The 21,435-nt window shown below is 39.5% G+C and overlaps 1 protein-coding gene across 7 annotated transcripts in view; it reads left to right on the top strand.

Annotated features, from left to right (window-relative positions):
• The window catches only part of astn1 (astrotactin 1), a 357,848-nt gene that overhangs the window by 148,566 nt on the left and 187,847 nt on the right, over window positions 1–21,435 (top strand). For all 7 annotated transcript variants that reach the window (XM_075483746.1, XM_075483748.1, XM_075483747.1 and 4 more), the window contains 2 exons: window positions 11,931–12,097; window positions 17,123–17,317. In XM_075483746.1, coding sequence (XP_075339861.1) covers window positions 11,931–12,097; window positions 17,123–17,317 — 362 coding nt within the window. The remainder of the gene's footprint in view (window positions 1–11,930; window positions 12,098–17,122; window positions 17,318–21,435) is intronic.

Genomic DNA, 21,435 nt, shown 5'->3' on the forward strand with positions numbered 1-21,435 from the left:
CTTCATGGTTATGTTGTGATTTTAAACAACAGCTTCTTTTGTAATCTATAGGTAGAATCCTGCTTCTTTGTGTTGCAGCATGTGCCAAATCTTTGCCGAAAGTGTCAAATTAAACAACAGATGAAATTAGTGTCCCAAAGATTAAAAAAAAAGCTGAGAAAAGATTTCTTTTTAATGCTTTGAGGTCTCATGAGGCTTTTCTTCTGTATTCAATAAATAAGTGAATTATTTCTTAGCTTATTTTCATTCCTTGAGCATGTGATACTGTAATATTTTTGTGAAAAGAAGAGCAAAGTGAATGTGTGTACGTGCTGACAGTTGTTTCTTCCTGATATTTTTCCCTTCCAATCATTTCTCCATGATCATTTTGCTCCGCCACAGCCACAAAGTAATCTTAAGAATTAATGTGTGACTTTGCACTCAAGTAGAAGTCTGTTAAAAAGGAGCTGGACAACATGTCCGATCATATGGAAATAGTAGTTATGAGAGCGCCATGACACATTTTCAGAGGGAGAACAGAGAAACGTTTATTTATGATTCAGCCACTATTAAGTGCATTTTTTAACACTAAAAATCCACCATAGAATTCATGAGATATGCATTAATAGTCTATGTTATATACCGAACTCATCCATGCATTCATCCCCAGTAGACTCAATTACTGTAATGCTCTTTTAACTTGACTTCCCAAAAAGAGCATTAAACATCTGCAGCTCATCCAGAACGTTGCTGCTAGAGTTTTAACCCGGACTAAGAGATCTGAACACATCACACCAGTTTTAAAATCTTTACACTGGCTTCCAGTCAGTCACAGAATAGATTTTAAAAGCCTGCTGATGGTTTACAAATCCCAGAACGGTTTAGGCCCAAAATACATCTGTGATATGTTCAGAGAATATAAACCCAGCAGAGCTCTTAGATCCAAGGACTCAGGTCAGCTGGTCCAGTCCAGAGTCCAGACTAAACATGGAGAAGCAGCATTTAGCTGTTATGCTGCAAACAAGTGGAACAAACTGCCAGTGGAGATTAAACTTTCACCAAATGTAGACATTTTTAAATCCAGGTTAAAAACATTTCTTTTCTCATGTGTCTATGCATGAAATCTGCACGCTATCTTTTAATTTATCTGGACTGTTGCTTGTTTTTAAATTCATTTAAATTATTTTATTTGTTTCTCTTTATATTCTTTTATGTCTTTTTAATTATTCTTACACTCCCTGCTGCAATGCTTTTATTTTACGTAAAGCACTTTAAATTGTTTTGTACATGAAATGTGCCATACAAATAAATTTGATTTGATTTGACCAAATACAACAAACAGTTTTCACTTAACAATTCCCCAAAGCATTATTAATCTAGGATCAGCATATGTGCATGTGTGATATTACATATTAAACAACAACTAAACTGGGATTAGAAAAGAATTAGAAAAGACTGAATAACTATTTTGTTTTCTAAAGGTTTGCCAGGAGAAAGCTTCTTCTTTCTTAAAGGAACATGACAACAAAGCTCAGGTTTGACAAGTTGCATCTGAACAAGCAACAAGACCTAGTGGGACGAAATTCCTCCACAACCATTTATGTGACTGATAAGTTAATAGAGAATGCGATTACTTAAAGAAATCAGTGCTAAAGATGGCTCCACAAGCGACCGAATCATGGGCGTGTACTTGTTATTTCACACACCGCTTCATTTTGGCTCAGTTTTTGTTGAGGAACAAATGCCACAGGCTGATACGCCACATTTTTTCTTTTTGAATCTAATGACATATTAAACCTTTTAACTGAGAGAGGTGTGCTTCTTTTTTTTTCACACACAAATGTCCATGAGAAGTCTAGATTGACTCGAGACGTTAAGTTTGATTCCAGTCCTACGCACACTTTAACTGAACAGATGTGTGAGTCCGGATATGAAATTAGTTTTAAATGAAAAACGAATCTTCCGGACGCTCGAAAAGGCTCGTAAATAATGAGAGAAGACTCGATGAGTCTAGTTTGTAAATTCAGCTTGATATTTATCTGCTTAACATGGAAATTCTGTCTGAGATTAGAGCATGTGTAATTCATGTATTTATGAGGAAAGTTGTTGTCAATGATAACTTGTAGTGAATTTGATTCTCTTTTGCACAAACTCTGCATCTTGGGACCTTCAACCTACAAAGCAATACTTTGAATACTAAAAAATGAAAGTTCAAATAGATCAACTAAAAGCAAATTTCCATTAGGATGTGAATCATAACGATACTTTGTTGTTTCTCACAACAAACAGAGGAGGCTCCGTGGTATCACCTGCAAACAGGCTCATAGCAATTATGTTGGGGAGATATTCCCTGCATTTAGTGAGATCAGTCAACATATCTCTGAGCTCCTGGCCATGCTGCTCTCCCAAAGTTTATCATTCTCTTTGTTTTAACAGACGCATGCATAGCTTTTATCTGCCATTCCATTTGTTTTCTTTTTGATGAGAAAAAGTTTAAACTACATCGGTGCGTGATGCTGTTTCCAGATTGAATAGTGTTCTCTTTGGATGAGACGCGTTAGGAAAGCCACTGTTCTTCAGCCACACGGACACACATCCCACTGCTGCCCATCACTGTGCAGAACTGCTTTCACTTAGCATTGCGTATATTACTGTGGGTTTTAGTAATTATCTCTCGACTGTCGAGCTTATAAATGAGCCTCTCATCCGTCTAATCAGGGTGGTAAACTGGCTTGGCCCCAGCGATGTGATTCCACTTTAATCAATTAACACCTTGTCTGATTTGGAGCTGCCGGTAGCTGTTCTGTCTGCGTTTAATATCTCCTCTTGTGTGATCCGGCTGAGGCTGGCGGTCGGCGCCGACTGACCGACCCGCTCTGTCTCGCTGATGTATTGCACTCCTGGGAAGAGGCAGCATGTGACGCCTGTAGAAGTGAGAGCGTAATAATCACAGGATTATTGTGAGATTAATTAGTTTAGTCTTGTCACTTGTCTCCCACTGCAAAACTGCGGAAAACAAAGATGCTGTTGACAGAACAGATTTCCAGCAAGATGGAACGAGGACGATAAATGATCACCGTCCGAGCAGCTCTTGTAATGTTGGTCAGTACTGCTGTTTCGCTGTGTTTTAGAGCTTTTCTTTCCATGCTGTGTGTTTGTTTTTTTTCAGCCCTGTACTTTGGAGATAGACAGAGTTTGTAAGCTGTTTGTAACCTTTGTTAGATAGTTAACTTTTGCACTAATCCTCTATCTCAATTTAAACAAGATCAACGCTCACACAGTGCCACGGCACAATACGAGTCCAACTCCAAACACAGATCTAAAGTCTGTGTTATAGACAACACAGCATGATAACAACAGAATACACACCTCTCACCCATCTCCTGGTTCTTTTTCATAATAAATCCTAACAGCATCAGACTCTCTGTTGCTGGCTATAGCACTTTGATTCTTCACTTTGTATTGCTGTACTTCCCCTTAGGCGGCAAAAAACAATCTTGACTTGGATCACATTTTAGAACACTAAGCAGTGTTGAATGGATTCAATACCTGGCAGAGATAGAACTAGAACTCAACCCTGAAGAGGACTAGGAGCCCATTAGTTTGTCACTACTGATGTTTTCTCTCCCCGGGTCACTGCATTTTTCATCAGGTGTTTAGACAGAAGCTTCTGTATAAATCAGTACTTACAGCTCGACCTTTTGTAACCCCACTTTTCATGGTGGCAGCATAATTTTTTTTTTCTAGATTACATGCTGGGACCTTAGTAGCAATGCCACTGGAATGCCAGAACTACTTGTTTTGGGGATGTTACTTGGGAATGAAGTGTTTGTAGAATCACCAGCCTTGCCACTAAAGCCAAATAAACCGGTGACTCTTATTGGAAATCTTACATTTCATGATTTTTCACTGTTTGGTATATTTTGTGTATACCCCATATGGTGACACAGGTGTAACAAATGATTGAAAGTAAAATATATGAACTGAAAATGGGCAATGTAACATTGTAACATTACAGATCTGTGACACTTGGTGGTGGTAAATGTGATCTATGTGGTCAATTTGGTCTGTTTTATGTTCACTATCATTTTTCTATAAGGAAAAATAGGTTCTGGATTCTTATGGGGTGCAGTATAAATGATGAAAACACCATTCTTACCCATCCACCTATTTGTACCGTAAGGCCACAGTAATGTCAGAGTGTTTCCGACACAGATACTGTGTTTTTGATTATTGGTAACAAAGGGGTAGGAGAACTGCAATGGAGAGGGTCTGCTCAGTTAAGCATGTTGTCTTTTAATACTAAATTTAATGAGCATGAAGTTCCCTCATCAAATATGAACTAAAAACAATCTTTCATAAATTATTTAGTGAACAAAGAAGTTGTGGAATTGGCAACAATATGGCAGTTTTTTCTTTAATTAAGCAGTGACCATAATTCTGCGATTCATTTGCGTGCTTTTTAGTGCAAGCCCGTACTGTTAGATGATTAATAGCAATTTGTGCCCAGCGTTTGACATCAGCTTTGGTCAATGAGATTTTTTTAAGATTACAGAGTCATAAAGAGCAGAGAAAGTGCCGCCATCTCATTAGTTCAGGAAAATTCAAACTGAAAGTGAGACTTCAGCAGACAGTTTCCAAGTGATGTGTGCGAGGCTTCCTTGAGTTGAGAAATTCTGCCTTTAAACTTTTATCACTCAGTTAATGAGGAGAATAAAGTTCAACACGCTTATAAAAGCTTTGCAGCTAACAAACGTCTGCGTTCAACACTCAGTGATACGTTGATCGGTATGATGGTGAAACTAGTCAGCTGCAGGAATCCTTTAACAGAAACATCCAGAGTCAGAGAACACTACTTTTCTCTACAGGTACCACGCATCCCTCCGACCTGATGTTTCCTCCATACTCTAGTGTCTTTACTTTGCTGAGTGGAATGAGGTTCTGGGATGAACCTTGGCATTAGTTGAGGCATAAAACACAAGTTTTAAACCCAAAAAAGAATACTGTTTTTAAAATAAACAGCTAGTTTAAGTTCATATTTATGATTAAAGTTTCAATTAACAATATTTCTAACTTAAATACAACGTCAAAGATATATTTGCAAAGTGAAGATTTGACATTGTATTGTTGTTAATATAGCCCCACCCCACACCTGCCTCATATTACTTGCTTATCAGCTCTTTGCTGTCACAAGATGGTTGCATACCAGATTATCTTAGGTTGAAAAAAAACCTCCCACAATCAGAATACATTGGCCAATTTTATCTGAGATAAAGGCATTTAAGAGCTGTTTGATAGGCTTATACTTGACTTGAATTTGTCACTGTTTTTCATTATGTCTTCAGTGTCTGCTGGTCACAGTAAGAAAACATCAGGATGTGACTTAAGATTTATTCTTTAAAAGGTTAACCATTACTTAGAGATTGCACTTCTAGCCTGGGCAAGAAGCTTCTGCCTCATTTTCTTGCTTACCTAAGAGAAGAGTCCCACAACATTTGAAGATAACATGCAAGTATGGTCTCATGGTGTTGAGGAATTTCTACTGAAGTCTGACTGAATTTTCACACCTCTGCATGAAAGGTCCCCTCACACATAAGTCTCCCACACCATCACAACTGCTGGCTTTTGTACTTTTCTCTTACAACAGCCTGGAGTTCCTTTCTAAAAAACAGCTGACACGTGAAGTCATATGTGACCTCAGACAATGGGACGTTTTTCTGTTTATCTAAGATGAGCTTGTGCCCAGAGAACCTGCCGGCCCTTTTATAGCTGATGTATGGCTTCCTCCTTCAGTATACAGTTTTTAGTATCAGCAGTGTTGTTAGATTTTTGTTTCATTTAAGAGAGTTGGGGACAGCCTCAGATTGGTTATAGTGGTACATATTGAATCTAAGTAAATTAATAAGATATTTCCTCCACAATATAGACACTGGATACATCAAAATACACACACACACAGAGTGGACTAAATAATTTTAATCTATTTTTCTGTGAAGACAGCTAAGTGAATCAAAACCTTTTATAAGTTCTTCATTAGATCCCTTTAAAAATGCATTAGTCATTTTATTGGGAATTTCTTATCTCACTGTTTAGGTCCTCGCTCATTTTACATCTTTACTGATTTGCCCATCAGACAAATTTGAAAAGTGCATAGCTTATCCAACTCCTCTCACAGGGATTTGTTAGTGTTTGGCAGTAGCACAGTGCTGATTCCCTTAAGCCTCAAAACCACTGCAGGAATTTATCTCCATTAAGAAACAGGATTAAAAGCCATGGTGGTTCAAGGGGTTTTCCACAGCGGGCTTTGTACTTCTTCTAAAACAGAGCAGACAGCACTCTTAGTCACTGTCCGGTTATTGAATGATCTCTGATAAATGATGATTATCTTTACCTTTAAAGACCCCTTTTGTAATCGTCAGTGTACGGTCGCAACTCAGCATGTTGCTGTTACTTAAGTCGTAGGTATTTTCTCTGTTTGGCATCCTATTTGATTGAGCCACTCATTTCCATTAAACTGTCTGTCATTATGTTCTGTATTTCTTGTAAATGATGTTTGTTATGTAACCAAACTAGTTTGATCCTAATTCTCTGAAATATTTGGAAAAAAAAAGAAAAAATATCACTCTTAGCTGCACAGAGACATTAAAACATGTATGTCTGTCCAAAGACTTTTTATATGTTGAAATGCTGCCATTGAGCCCCATGAAGGTCTTTGATGATGGAGGTTGTGCAGCTGTCTGAGAGCAGTTCACTTCAGCAGTCCTTAAAACAAGCCTTTAGAATTTTCCTTGACCTGCAGCTACTGACAATATGGAAGCTTTAACTCAGGTTGCTTCTGCTTTTTGAAGGATATATGAATATAAAAGGAAATAGTCAGAATTGTAAGTGTTATTGTTAATAACCCAAAGGGGATTTAATCATTGTGATATATATAGTGAGGTTCTCATCTTTAGCTACTGGACAAAATTACTATGAGACATGTTATTTCAGACTGCAAGATTAAGTGATAAATACACACATTGCATTTTTGATGTCAATGATTCCCCTCAACGCTACATTTTCAAATCATGCCTTGTGTTTTGGCCTTTTGATAAAAAATACTCCATCCGGATTATTCCCTATCTTTTATGGCCAGAGGCTCCATCTAAACAACCGAGAGAAATTATTATTCGGATAAAGTTTGGGAGGATTTGAGGACTGTTTAAATGGGCCACGGTTTTGTACAGAGGGTTATCAATGATTCACCAAGGATTTTAGACCAGGCTTGTGGAAATTACCAGTGATAGCAGTGCACAGACTCCAGCTGGCACATATTCTTAATGATCATTATCTGAAGGATTACTGGACAAAACCCCAGAGTTATTACTATTCTGACGTGTCAGAAGCCAGACCAGCCGATAACTTTAGTGTGCAAGCTGCAGTCTGCAAAACGTGTCCACACATCCCCCGACTTCAGTGAGTTTGTGATTTAAAGACTGTGTGCCACAGATGTGTTCAGCTTCAGTGTCTCATGTGCTTCTTGCATTACCAGTAATAAATCATTTGCCACCATGTTCTCTCTCAGTGACAAAATCAATAACAATTTATCCAGGGACCACAAAGGCCTCTCCTTCAGCGTTTGGCCCCATTTTGAACAGACACTACTACGAATACATGTCATAAAAAGTTCAACTGGCATAAATAAAACGCAAATATACATGACAATGAGCCCGTGCCTGTTATTGTGGAGTTTCCTTTCCTTTTATATAGCCCCAATTCACAACAATAGTCATCTCAAGGGGCTTTAAAGATCCAATCCAATCCAACTATAATCAAATTCAATATAATTCAAATTGTAAAACAGACAAATGAAATTCATAAAAGGCCAAATTAGTTCAAGTTGTACAATGCTATTTCATAATAAGTTGCCATGGTAAAGAAGTTAATGGATCGCACAGAACTTTTCCCATTCTGAGCATGAACAAGTCACGAGTGGAGAGGAAGAAACGTCTATCAGAACCTGAGCCGTCAATACTTTAAGCTTTCAAGCTTTAAAATAGGAAAGTTTTAAACTTAAGTATAGTGGAGCTTTGCTTCCCGAACCCGTACTAGTGCTGGTTCCACAAGACAGGGGCCTGATAACTGAAGGCTCCATCTCCCATTCTACATTTAGAAACTCTGGGGACCACATGTAGCCTGCAGTCTGAGAGTAGTGTGTTCTGTTGGGGAAATACCGGACGATGTAATCTTTGAGATTAGTTGAGGCTTAGCCATCAAGAGCTATATATGTAAGACTATGAATTCTGATCTGGATTTGACGGAGACCAAACAAAACTGAGTTAAAACTGGAGAAGTATAATCTCTCCCGCTAGTTCTTCTCAGAACTCTCGCTGCTGCTTTTCGGAATCAGCTGGAGGCTTTTCAGAGAATTTTTGTACAACCCGATAATAAAGAAGTAATCTGTTACTAAGTATTTTCTCAAACAAGCAGTAAGTTACTGTTGACAGATCACTGTATCAGATTCTTAGTTCCGTTGCCACTAACCAAACCGAAAAGAAAACATGCTCTGCTCAGCAGGAAGCCAGTCCTGCACACATCAGTTCACACGTGATGGCACAGAGGATGGCGTTCACATTGTACAAGTTCTCATATTATTTAGAATCTCTGGGTGAAATAAATTGAAAAATGAATTTTGCCTGGGTGATCAGAAGTGTTCGCAGCAAAAGAACTTTACCTCAGATTCTTGGAAGCACCTTCAGCCTAAGCACAGATCTACAGCATCTGTGATTCTGCCACACAACAACAATGGCTTGCTTTCAGCTCAGTTAAAGCTGCCACTCTGAGGGGAAATCAATGAACGTTGCTGGTTATGTGGTTAAGGAGATGCTACCAGGCAACTGTCGTTGCATTTCTCTCTTAAGATCATAAATAAAATCTTTACAACTTGTTAAGCTGTATGTATTTAGCCCCACACTTGGTTTTATGTTTATTTGTAAACCTAATCGTTGATAAAGTGCATTAAAAGGGAAATTGCTTCTGCAGTTTCTCTTATTAGCCTCCAACTGGCTAAAGAGGAACATCAGCCAGTGCATTCAAAGGTAAATAGTATCAGATTTTTTTATGGAATAGCAAAGGGATGTTTTTACTTGGTGAAACAAAAAGTACTCTTAATTTGCAAAGAAATTAACATAGTAAGATAATAGATTACTTTTTAATGGCAGTAATCCTGAAATCTAATTAGTTACTCTTTAAGTAAGATGAGGAGCGACGAGACAACTGAAGTTCTGAAGTAGTTCAGAGGAACGAGAGAGAAGTGAATCCTTCCTTATATCTCTCTCACACATCACACATCTCACCGAGAGAGACTAAGATGTGAGCAGGAAACATGAGTGAGCGAAGCAAGGCCACAAATCAGCACGAAAAGCACCACAGATGCGTGTCCCCACCTGCACAAACTTCCAGAAAGTTTTTCTTTTTTTTTTTTATGAGCGCCATTTAGAACATTTTGAGAGTAACTCTTTGCAAGGAAGGACCAAAAACTTTTACATTAGTTATTAGGTGTGGGTAATTCCATTGCAAGGTGAGTAATGGGGTAACTTACATGTTATTTCAGATCTATTTGCACAGTGTTCAAACCACAAACTTATCCAGCTGGAGATCACAGTGAGCCAGGAAAGCATTTCAGATTTCTTCACAGGATGGAAGTACGGTGGGGCTGTTCTTTTTGTGTCTGGTTGACCAATGTGAATCTGATTGGATGCATGAACCTGTTAGTTAGCTCATGAATGACCAAGTGATATAGTTGTATGTGCTAACCTGGTGCTCTACCTAAACTGATTATGAGTATTCCTGTGATCTAAGATAAGAAACTAGGCTTTACGAAGACTTATTGAATATTAATGTTGATTATAAATCCTATCTATTAATAAGACATTAATGGTAGTTTTTTTTCTGTTAAAATAAAATTTAAGATTCAATCAATAGTTCAACCAGTCAAAAAAGACTTTAAGAAAGAAAGGCTCTGAAGAAACTAAGAATGGGAAATAAAACTTGTACTTCTACTGTTAATTATTGACTTCCCCCTTGAGGTTATGAATATTTTTTTCAAGAAATGTTCCTGTGTCTTAAAAAAGAATGATCTCAATTTGTTAACTAAACAAAATTATTGTACCTGCTGCTGAAAACCGGAGCGGAATTGACCACAACCATGTGAGCTTCATTAGCTAAATGAGCTACATGGACTCTGATGAAAGCCGTAGACTGATATAACAAATCAGCCGGCACGGATTCATCCTCGCTTAAAAGCAGCCGAGTGCCAAGTCACTGTTGTGGATGCAGTTGTGCCTTGTTAAAATGTACTCCATCAAAGTTGCCTTTGAAGTAAGAGCTGACAGAAACAATTATTTGAAGTTAACTTGACAGGTGTATAAGAGATGAAAGAAATGAAGTTTTGGGCAAATCTGAGTGAGGCTGTGAAAGGAGGAAACAGAGGTGAAGTCAGGTCCCGCTGCGCCTTAATGAACTCACCTCATTGCAGAGGGCTTGTTAATTAAGTGCCCATGGCTCAGTAACAAGAAAAGGGATTTGGAGTTTTTCAATGAATTTCTTGAAGATTAACCACAGATTTTATTACAGATAATTGTAGCTCCTTGAAATGTCATCGCTGCTTTCAGTATTAAATGTGCAACGGAATAATTGTGACAAAAAACTGTAGATCTAAGTAAAACTGAAAATAACAATACCGCATATCTGTGATTAAAATGTAGAACACATTAACTGCATTCAGTATCTGGTTTGATCCCCTTGTGCAGCAATAACTCCTGCACATCAGCTTGGTACAATTTCAGCCCATTCATCCGGGCACCACAGTTTTTAACTCTGGTTGGAGGTTTTTCTGTTTTGAACCGATTGATTCTGGTTCTTCCAGAACATTTCTACAGGATTGAGTTCAGGACTTGACTCGTGTCTTCTCTGGTCAGACAGACCCACGCAGCTGCACTAGTGGGTATCTGAAAATGAATTACGTTCAGGCGGCTGCTGCATCTTATGTTAAAATGACAACATTGTGCCGCTCAGTGAGAACAGAGAACGGTTCAGATCATTACTTTTCTGCCATTTGTTCATTAAAATATGAATGTAGCAGAGGGAGTTTCGCTAAGTCTAAACAGACTATGAGAAAGTGCTGAGAGGCGGAGATGTGGGTGGAGCTCATTAGCACATTCATGGGTTCCCACTCAGTGACTGAGTAGGAATTTGAACAGTCATGCCCCATGTGATATTAGTCCATTTGATTATTTTTCATATCAAAGCTTAAAATATACAATTTTCATGAAAACAGATGAGTCGTTAGGGGGATCAGGAAGTGCGAGAGAGTATGACCTTGTATGGCATTAAGACTTGAGAATTTGATTAGATTTGGCACGTCACAAACTTTCATTTACGTCATTGATTAAATAAAATATTCTGTTTCACACAATCTGAGTTTTCCAACCCAACTGATTCACATAAAGAATTGTTTACATTTATAAAGGGTATATATATATATATCAATTATTCACTGGCAATCCAATATTCTGTTTATGAAGCAAATTTCTCATATAAGTGGCTTACAAACAATCAGTTTTCCACTAATTTTGTGCTTTGCTTTATCAGAACTGTTTAATCCTTCTGTTGCAGGTTCTTATTGTTCTTCATGCAGATAGCATAGCAATGTTTCCATGAAACATTTAGCCTCGTGCGACTTTACAAAGTACACTTGGTGTTCACACAGGCTGCACTAATGGGTACAGAAATCCGACTGTTTGCCTTTTGTGGCACAGATGTTATGGGGTGTGTTTACCTCTCCCATCAGGGATTAGTGTTAATGTGGCAGCTTCTCACAGTTTAGGCAGTCCTGAGAAAGTGTCCCCAAATGAAATGAGAGTTTATAATTGCAAGCATCAGTCATTTCAAAACACTTGTTCCTCCCATAGTGCCCTCCGGGGTTGAGTCCAATGAAGGATGGGACCGGGTGTTATGACCACCACATTGGCATCGACTGCTCTGATGGCTTCAATGGTGGATGTGAGCAGCTGTGTCTCCAGCAGCTGGCCCCTCTAGAGGATGACCCAACGCTCTACAACATCCAGATGTTCTGTGGGTAAGAAAGAACGCCATCAGCACCTCATGGTCACGATTAGTGTGATTATTATATTTTAGAGCTCTGTCGCATCAAGTCCTGTCGCCATTAATGTGACAGGCGTTCAGACAAGGCACGATAAAGGTAAATTAAGTTTATTTTTATCGCATTAGCAACACTAAGAGTTTACCCGCAGGATTTTGCAAATTAACCAGCCCTTTGAAGAGATATGTTTAGGAGTCAAGGAAATATTCCCCAAACTGCAGTCATTGACATGGAAGTTGGACCTACCTGCTGGACATACAGAAGTTTTTCCCGGTCTCATTCCCTCAGCTGATGTAACATGAAATATTGCTCTCCTTCAGGATGCTTAATATAAAATCATGGAAAACATTGGTTTTAGATTGACTTAAATCATTTGAAAGAGAGTATTTTTCCCTTCACCAGTAGATTAAACCCAAGTTAGAAGTTGTGTAACACTTTGGTTAAATTTCAACTACAAGACAAACACATAAATGTATGCATTTCTATAAAGTGACGAACAACACGGTCACTCTTTTTCGCTACAAAAGTGATCCGCTTGTCACAGGGACTGACATGTTTTTCGTTCACATCGATCTCAGTTCGTTCTGGCATCCTGTGATACTTCTGATACTGGCACTCTTTGAACTCTTGTTCAAAGTCAGTCAGATCTTTTCTATTTGGAGCCCGAATTGATGTCTTTGGGGCACGCTCGGTCTCAACATTAAAACTACCTGCCTAAAATTGTAATAGGCACCCCCTCATGCTGCCAAAACATCAGGAAACACAGGACCTTTACGGGTGCCTTGTGGTTTCTGGCATGTAAATACCTAACCCATGGAACTTGTAGGATCCTCCTTGTTTTGATCCTGTTGCTGCATCCCATAGATGGGCCATCAGATTCGGATTTGGGATCGACACATTAATGTTCCTCAAGCCTTTTTTTTTTTTTTTTTAAAGGGGCCCATTGACTCTGACAGTGTGCTATCCGCCAGAGGTTTGGAAATTCTCTTAATTCTGCGATGCATCAGGATGCGGACTTGAAAGATTCTGGATAAATTCAGGGATCAGAACATGATTAGGAGTATTCAACCTACACAGGAATATAGTTTACCATAGTCAATTCATGATTCTGTGGGCTTTGCTGAATAAGTTGCACATGTACCATGACAGTACCAAAGAAGAAAAGAAAGATAATTGAAAGAAAAGCAGAGACACTAAAAAAGACACCAAGCGTTTTAAAGCTGGCATTTCGGCACTCTTCAGATTTTATGGATGTTGGATCTTGTCAGCTTTTAAGAAAAGCACGCCTAGATACGTTGTTCCTTTTGCAGATAATTTTCAACCAATTATTGGTACTTTTATGTCGAATAGATAAGAATAAATCCATCCAAAACAAAATTTTCCCTCCATGTGATGTTTTGTGTGTAAGGAATTCACTTTCTCCTCCTCTTTTCTCCTCTCCTTGTTGTGTTTTGATATACACCTCCATACTCTGAGGCAGATTTTCTCTTCACTCACCAAATTCCCCAGGAAAAAAACAGGGAAATATCAAATTTTTTCCCTAGAAAAATATATAAATATCAACATTTTCCGGCGTGAAACTGAGGAAATGTCTGGGAGAAATGTATTGATAAATTAAGAAATGAATTTGTTGTGATGATATCTTGGAAAAAGGATTTTAGAGCAGAGGAGCGATTATAAAGGGCAAATTGTGTCTCTTTTTTATCAGATTTTATTTCTTGATGAAAGAAAACTGACAGTAAATCTGTCACTTTGCAGCGGACGGCAAACTCTAAGATGCATCTGAGATAAGCAGGGTGTGGAAGCATAGATGCTAAATGTTGCTGCCTTTTACCCCTGTGTAATGTAGTCATGCTATCTATTCTAGTAGGCTTTACTCTGACAAGAGTATGAATCTGAATGCAGGTTTTTCAAAAAACTGTCGACTATTCAGAGCTGAGCGAAATGCACGAGGTGTTCTCTATGTCTGCCAGTCGCCATCCAAACACTGGTGTTACAAACATACAAGCCTGTTCATTGAATAGGGAAAGCTGTCAAGGTCAATTTTTGATGATCTCTGCATATGAAACACCAGCATTTCCCATTAACAGCACTTTTCTAATTGAACACAACAAGCCATTGTCATCTTTCCATTATACATCATACTGCTGGCGCAGTATTTCATGTCAATTTTCTATAAGCTGGTAATCCAAACTGCTGTTTCGTTTAATTTTCAACAACACCCTTTTGTTGTTGTCTCTTCCAATACTGCAGATGTGGCTAATCCTCCAATTCCTTTCCCAGCTGGCATTAGTTTTGTGATATTTGGTATGCGAGGGAGAAGGTCTTCTAGTGAAGTCCCTGAAAGTTTATCCTCTCTTTACCCCCACCCCATCCCCCACTTCAGTCTCTGTACCTTGCATGCCTTTGGTTCCTTTTCCTTTGGTGTATGTTGTACACAAATATATCAAAATAACATCAGTGGGAGGATTCTGTCTTTGCATTCTAACTCATTTTTGAAATGTGGGAATTTGTTGAGAGAGTAAAGTAAATCTAAAGTTTATAAAACAAAATAAAGTAGAGAATTTAAAATTCATCACTTTCACCTGCTGCTCCCTGAGCAGTTTCAAGCGAGGACAGTTTGATCTGTACGGACCGAGCTGTGAACTGAGCACTAAGTGATGACTTTTGTTCTGTACCATCACTGCTCATTTTATAAAGTCATTCCTCCACATGCCACTTTATACCAAGAAATACTTCCTTTTAGTCTTATTCCAGTCATGCTTATATAGTCAGTGTTGATCACTTAAGTTAACATACAGATTTGAAGAACTTGCCTCTAAAGTCGAGTTTCCATCAAAGTTTTGTGTTGATCATAAAATAGGATGGATGAAAATAGTCCTCCTTAGCGAAAGTGGCCAATGCCCACGATCCTAAAAGACGAAACAGCACATACTGTTCCTGAATTCCTGATCTCTTTTCATTATCCCCTCATGTATGGCCAAGACGAGTGGCTTTGTTTCTCTTGGCTTCAAACAAGCTCGGTTTCCGTGGGCTTTTCCAGGGGAGCTATTATTAGCATTGTTGTCGGCTTCTCACTCAGTAGAGTCGACCTGATGGTGCTGAATGTGCTGGAAAAGACAAAAAAAAGAAATAAATGTGACCCTCACAGTTGGCTGGTCCAGGTTGAAAAAGGGGTCTGACCACTGACGGAGCTGATCTGGCATGAGTCTCTCCGGGGTCTTTTTGATGTGTGACATCAGTGCCACAGGTTTGTAGTCCTTTGAGCCACTGGGATATTTTATCTTTGGCACAGGAATGAGCCATGATATCGTCCTCATCACAGGGACCCTCTGCAGAGCTGCAAAGGTGGGGTGTGCAAGCTTTGAGGACCTTGGCGCTCACACCATTCGGGCTCGCAGACTTATCAGAGAGGAGTCTCATCTGTTAGGTTGGAAAGTGTAGAAAGTACAGCCAGAGGAATGTAAGGAGCTCTTACAGGATGTTATTGGGCTGCAAAGGGAGTGGAGGGGGGTTAGCAGCTGTTGGTTGCAGACTGTTATCAGACCAGACAGTGGGAGATTTAGCAGCAGGCATGGAATATAATCTGTAGAAAAAGAGATTCAGTTAATTGGCCCTGCTCAGACTGCCCACAACTTCTCTGCTGTTGGCTCACCTGCAGCGATGGTCCTCATGCCACTCCAGACATCTCTCGTCTTTTTCTCCTGGAACTTCTACTCCTGTAATTGTCATTTGCCTGATTTAGCATTGTCTTAAGTGTTCTCTGAATTGTTCACACCTCCTACTTGTCGCTAGCTCTCAAGGCACTCTTCATACTGTGCAAGAAGCATTTGATGTCATTTTTTAGCCACGGTTTGTTATTTCAGTCACATTTTACAGTTCTGGCCGGAACAATGGAGTCGGTGCAAATGTTTATGTCGTGGGTGATACGTTCTGTGAGCCCATCAGTGTCATCCTAAAGCAGCTAACCCAATACCTGCCAGGACTCAAAGTAGCTCTGCAGTTACTCATAAGTCTCATCAGACCATGTCCTCACAGTCCTTGTGGTTGATGGCTGTCTTCTCACCAAATGGACATATAGAGGTATTCAAAATAGTGTGTGGGGAGTGTTCGGCAGTTGTAAGCTTCCTCAGGGTTCGCGTACAGAAGATTTTCTCTCTTCCATAAGCCTCTTTTGTCTCAACCCAGCTTACTTTTTCCATCTTTGCATTTTCTGTGTATTTTTCAACAGATTTCAACGGGGATATCTGTTGTTCCGGTTGGCTGGCCAGCCGGCTTCAGGGCAACCAGCTGATCCCAAAAGTAAACAGTGGAAGTGGCATGAAGTTGTACTGCAATCCTGAGACTCGATGAGAGTAACAGAACTAATCAGAAAAGTCTCCCAAAAGTCAAGTTTGAGAGGGCATAAAAAAGTACAGAAAGAAAATAACAGATAGAGCTGAAAAAAAGGAAAATTGGAAAAGAATATGAGCAAGGCCAATAGGCTACACTTAAGTTAATGGACTTCCACTGGACATTCTGTATATGTATCTATATTGTCTTCACCAACTACACCAAGTAATTTGTCCTTGTAAGTGCAAACCTACTTGACAATAAACTTGATTCTGATTCTGATCCACATGAGCGTGTGTTATAGGAAATGAGCCTGATGTAATTTGTGTGGTCTCACACCAGTGTGTGTATACTTTAATTGTCGCTCACTGGTTTGATCAGGAGTCAAGACTTAATAAGATTTAGCTGTGCAGATCAGATATCATTACTATTGATTCTTGTAACAGCTCTATGATCCTCCATTAGCATATTAAATCTCACCTGCTGTCTTATGGTAGACCATTGAGAATCTGGCTTAATTTACAGCTCATCAGGAGAATTCTGAGACATTAAGTTGAACATGCTCTTGGTTTGATTTGGGCATACCGTTTATGTTTATACTGTAAGAACTACAGTTAGTGAAAGATGCAATATAACCACTTCAATGAGTGAAATTCCCTGCCCCTACAGGTGCATTGAGGACTACAAGCGTGGTCCTGACGGGAGGTCGTGCCTGCCTCTGTCTGAGGCCTGCACTGAAGGTGTAGACTGCAGTGAAGCAACAGACGTCCCTGCCAACCAGACCGTCTTTGGAGACCTTTTCTATGGATACAACAACCACACAAAAGAGAGCACCTCTGGACAGATTCTGAAGGCCACATTCAGGTAAACTCACACGCTGTTTGTGGAACATTGTTCTGTCATTTGGATCTCAGCAGGGCAGGGCTTGGGGGGGGGGGTTGACTCCAGCAGTGTTGGCATTATTATTTGTTTCAGTCAACACACTTTAAATTGATTTGGATGAATTAGATTGAAGTGGATGTTTAAAATGCATCACACAAGTCCAAAGTTGGATCTTAGAATTTGGTCAATACGACCCCCTGATGAGTGACAGCTAATTACATATCACACTGTGTCGTTATTTTATGAAAACTAAGCCAAAATGCAGAAGGAGTGCGAACCCCATAAATAAATAGCTTGTCGAACCACCTTTTAGCAGCAATAACTTGAAGTGATTCCAGTAGAGCTCTATGACAGTAAGGTTCTTGGGACGTAGACAATATTTTCAAGTTTTTTGTTTTGCCTTGATGACCACAAGACAGGTGCTGGACTGACAAATAGCATCACAAGGAATAAAATCACTTACTGTGTTTCTTTTGAAGAATTTTCAAGATTTGCCAGTTTAATCCTCCCCTCACAGCAATTTGCTTCATGATAGGACTGCGTGCCAAGATTTTGGATCCCTCTACAGTATTTAGTGCTAGTTCTTACAAAAATATATTCTGGGAAACATGCCTGCAGAGTGAAAACTGTCTCTGAACATGGAGTCATGTAGTTAGATACAGACACCCAATGCAACAGTGCATCCAACAGGTTGTAACATATAATAATCCACTGACGCTGTTTTTCGGAGACTGTTTTTTGAGAATGATTTTCAAATACAATTAAGATAAAAACCTTAAAGGGATTCATGTTGCTCCTTGACCCAAATCAAACTATCAAAACAATGTAATTTTTCTTCCTGTTTGGGTATTCATTGCACTTCCAACCACTTTCAGGATGCCTGCTGATCAACACAAATTAAAGATTTGGCATTTTCTATATTCTGCATTTACCAGTGAGCTATGACTATGTCAGTGAAGAGGTTCACATAAGGAAAGAAGTACAAGTATGTATTCACTTAAAAGACAGATCATAAGATACAAAGTGCTATATTTAGGTGGAAATCTATCAACAAGCTCCTTTATCCTGTTTAGTTTCATCCTCATTCAGATTTGTAAAACTGCAGTGTATAGTGCCCAAACCTTTTACTGAAGATTACTTTGATGACAGTGGTTTTGGTCTCCTGAAGGCTTTGGATCAGCTTCTTGGATTCTCTCTGGGGTGGAATATGGTTCAGGTCCCACATTACCAAAATGTCTACACAGGTTGTGAAAGCATAGCAGATTGAATCCGTATCTGTAAAGGTTACTTCATGATGGGGTAACGATTGTGTCGCCGTTTTTATCTGAGTTCTCTCCCTATAAAACTGAAAATGGTGATAATAAAACTTGTCCCTGTCGGAGATTGCCATCTATAAAATTCTGGACATCTCTCCTGATCTCAGGTTTATACTCAGGGAAAAAAGCAAACGCCACGACAGCTCTTGTGTGACGCTTACATATTAAAGCAAATAGGTCGAGCTGTGCCTCTTTCATAATTTGTACAGGGTTAGATGTGGATAGTAGAGTAATTTGAAGGTGGTTAATTATCCCTGTCTGCATGCTTCAATCATCTCCACTCAAATCAGGAAGCCAAAAGGTCAGCGAAGGCATCTGTGGCCCAGGAATTTAATTTGGGCTGTGCATGGATTCCGCTGCCGGAGGCAAAGCACCCACTTAGGGATCCACCAATAAAGTCTGAGGGAAGGAGAGATGGGCGAGGCAGGAAAGCTAATATCATCAAGGATCTAAATCTCAGATGCTCTGATCTCATTTGAAAGCGCCTGTGAATGGAGAGTGTGCGGTCTGAGCCAGACTTTGACAAACACCAAATGCTTCTTGTTCCAATGAGGTGGTAGAAGCGGAAGGAAGACTCTGCTGGGAGGCATGGTTAATTCGAGGCGTAATTATAAGAGATAGCAACCAGTGAATTAAAACTGACCAGGAGCCAGTAGTCTGAAATTGAAGTTAAGCGGACCACGTGAATGCTTGAATGTAAAATGAGCAAAAGTTACCAGAAGAGAGCATCGCAACTGAAGACCAGGGATCCATTTGAGGTCTGGTATTTGTGGACCACTCAATTTATATCAGTAAGTATTTCAAAGCCAAGAGCACAAACAGAACTTAGAAGCATATTGTTGTATTTGAAAAGTGCCTGCATGCCTAGCTAGAGATGGCAAATCTGTCCTAAAGGAAACTAAATGTCAAACGTAATGGCACTCTGCAAGAATGTCTTGTTCATAGAGCTGCATGAGAAATGTATTGATGTTGCAAAGATGTTGAGACGCCCTGTAAACATGGGCACAGGTGCACTCATTTTGCATCAAATCTTAATTTGTTAGAATATATCACATTAGACCCCCACCCCAAAGTTATTGCTAAATCACGAACAATCTTGCCTTTTCCAGGCACGAGCTGTTAAAGAGCTAGTGTACAAAGTGTATTTGTCAGTCGAAGGAGTCTGCTCAATATGTGACGACAGTCAAATATCTCCTGTGGCTCTGCGGGAGTTTCAGTCATATGTCAGAAAAATAAAGAGGCTTTTACTTCCTGTTTTTAGTCACACAGTGTTAAATAGGCCACCGGGTTTCTTTTCATATACTAGTACAGCCAAGTTTCTCTTGTCACTGTTGACTTGCCTTTACAAGATATGAATAAAAGAGAGGTGAATGGAAATGGTAAACTCTAAAAAGCCTCCATAATGCTCCAAAAGGTTTATACACTCACTTGAGAGGGTTTTGTCTCTTTCAGAGTAGACTCAATATGTATCAGGTGAAGTGGAACCAACTATGAATCGCGTTTGACCGTGCAAAGATTAAAATGACATGACTCACTCACTATTTACAGTCTGAGCATATGTCAAACTCATGTGATTAAACAGCATCGTCCCAGTGAAAGTACAATATTCTAGATAGTTCCAGAGATAACAGCTACTCCTCAAGATGAGCCTTCTTTATTTTTGTTATTTTGATGAAATTTGTTAAAGCCCTGCAAGTAGCTATAGGCTTTTAATCGCCTTTGAGTTGGGTGTTGTGTTGAAGTTTTCATATTATAATTTGAAATTCATAAAATGTGTCAAGTGTCTGCCGAAAGTCTGTCTGATTAGCATAAAGGTTGATCGTGGATCGATGTTATCAGTTAGATGATTCAGCTGCAGTTGAGACTCTTAATAGAGTCTACCATTACAGACCAATTGCAGCTACTAATTCCCTCACAACATTTAGGAAATACAGATTCCACCTTGCAGAGGGCACATTAGCTGGCCAATAGCTACAGCCTCAGGACCTAACACTGACAACCAGGAGAGTGCAGTGACCACGCATCCCCCGAATGACCTCTAGTCAAAGAATCCCCTCAAACTGTGAAACATTCAGTTATTTCAAGCAGCCACTTAAGGAAATAAAAATGCAAAGTTGCAAACAGCTATTGACGTTTCATTAGATACTAGAATATGCAAGTGAAACAGCACCATGACCCACGTCCTCGCACATCCTGATTAGACATCCTGTTTGCCTTTGAGAAAAAGAAGCAGTGAAAGAGGGAGGGAGATAAAGAAAAGCTTCATGTGATGTTCACTGGCGCCCCTTCAAAAGCCCATCCCCACTGTGCTGCAGTGGCACGAAGCATCTGTCTCCGTCCCTCAGTCAAAAGAAGAAGTCAAAATTTAATCACCAGTGGAGATTCGCTATTTTTGTTATTTTTCCTCCACTCCAAATAGAATTCATCACGTTAACCTTTTTGAGTTTTGCTCAAGCATCAATATCAGTTTTGTTGTTCTTTGTTTTAGACAAAAATACCTCTTTGTTTTTATTCTCTCCTCCTCCTCCAACAAAATCCCCTTTTTATCCACAGAAGGACAAAAAAAATGTAAACAGACAGAAAGTTGATGTTTTTTTCTGCTAATGTTTTATTTATCTGGGATGTAAGCCTGCCTGCCTTTTTGTGTGTGTGTGTGTGTGTGTGGGAGGGGTGGAGGGAAATGGATCTGCTCTGTTGCCCCCATGCACTTTTCTCTCTCGAATGCCTGGAGCAGCAACAGAGAGACAGCTCAGATGAGAGAGGAGGCTCCAAGTGGTGTGAGCA

This window comes from Odontesthes bonariensis, chromosome 14 (assembly GCF_027942865.1).
Source record: "Odontesthes bonariensis isolate fOdoBon6 chromosome 14, fOdoBon6.hap1, whole genome shotgun sequence".
Lineage (NCBI taxonomy): Eukaryota > Metazoa > Chordata > Actinopteri > Atheriniformes > Atherinopsidae > Odontesthes > Odontesthes bonariensis.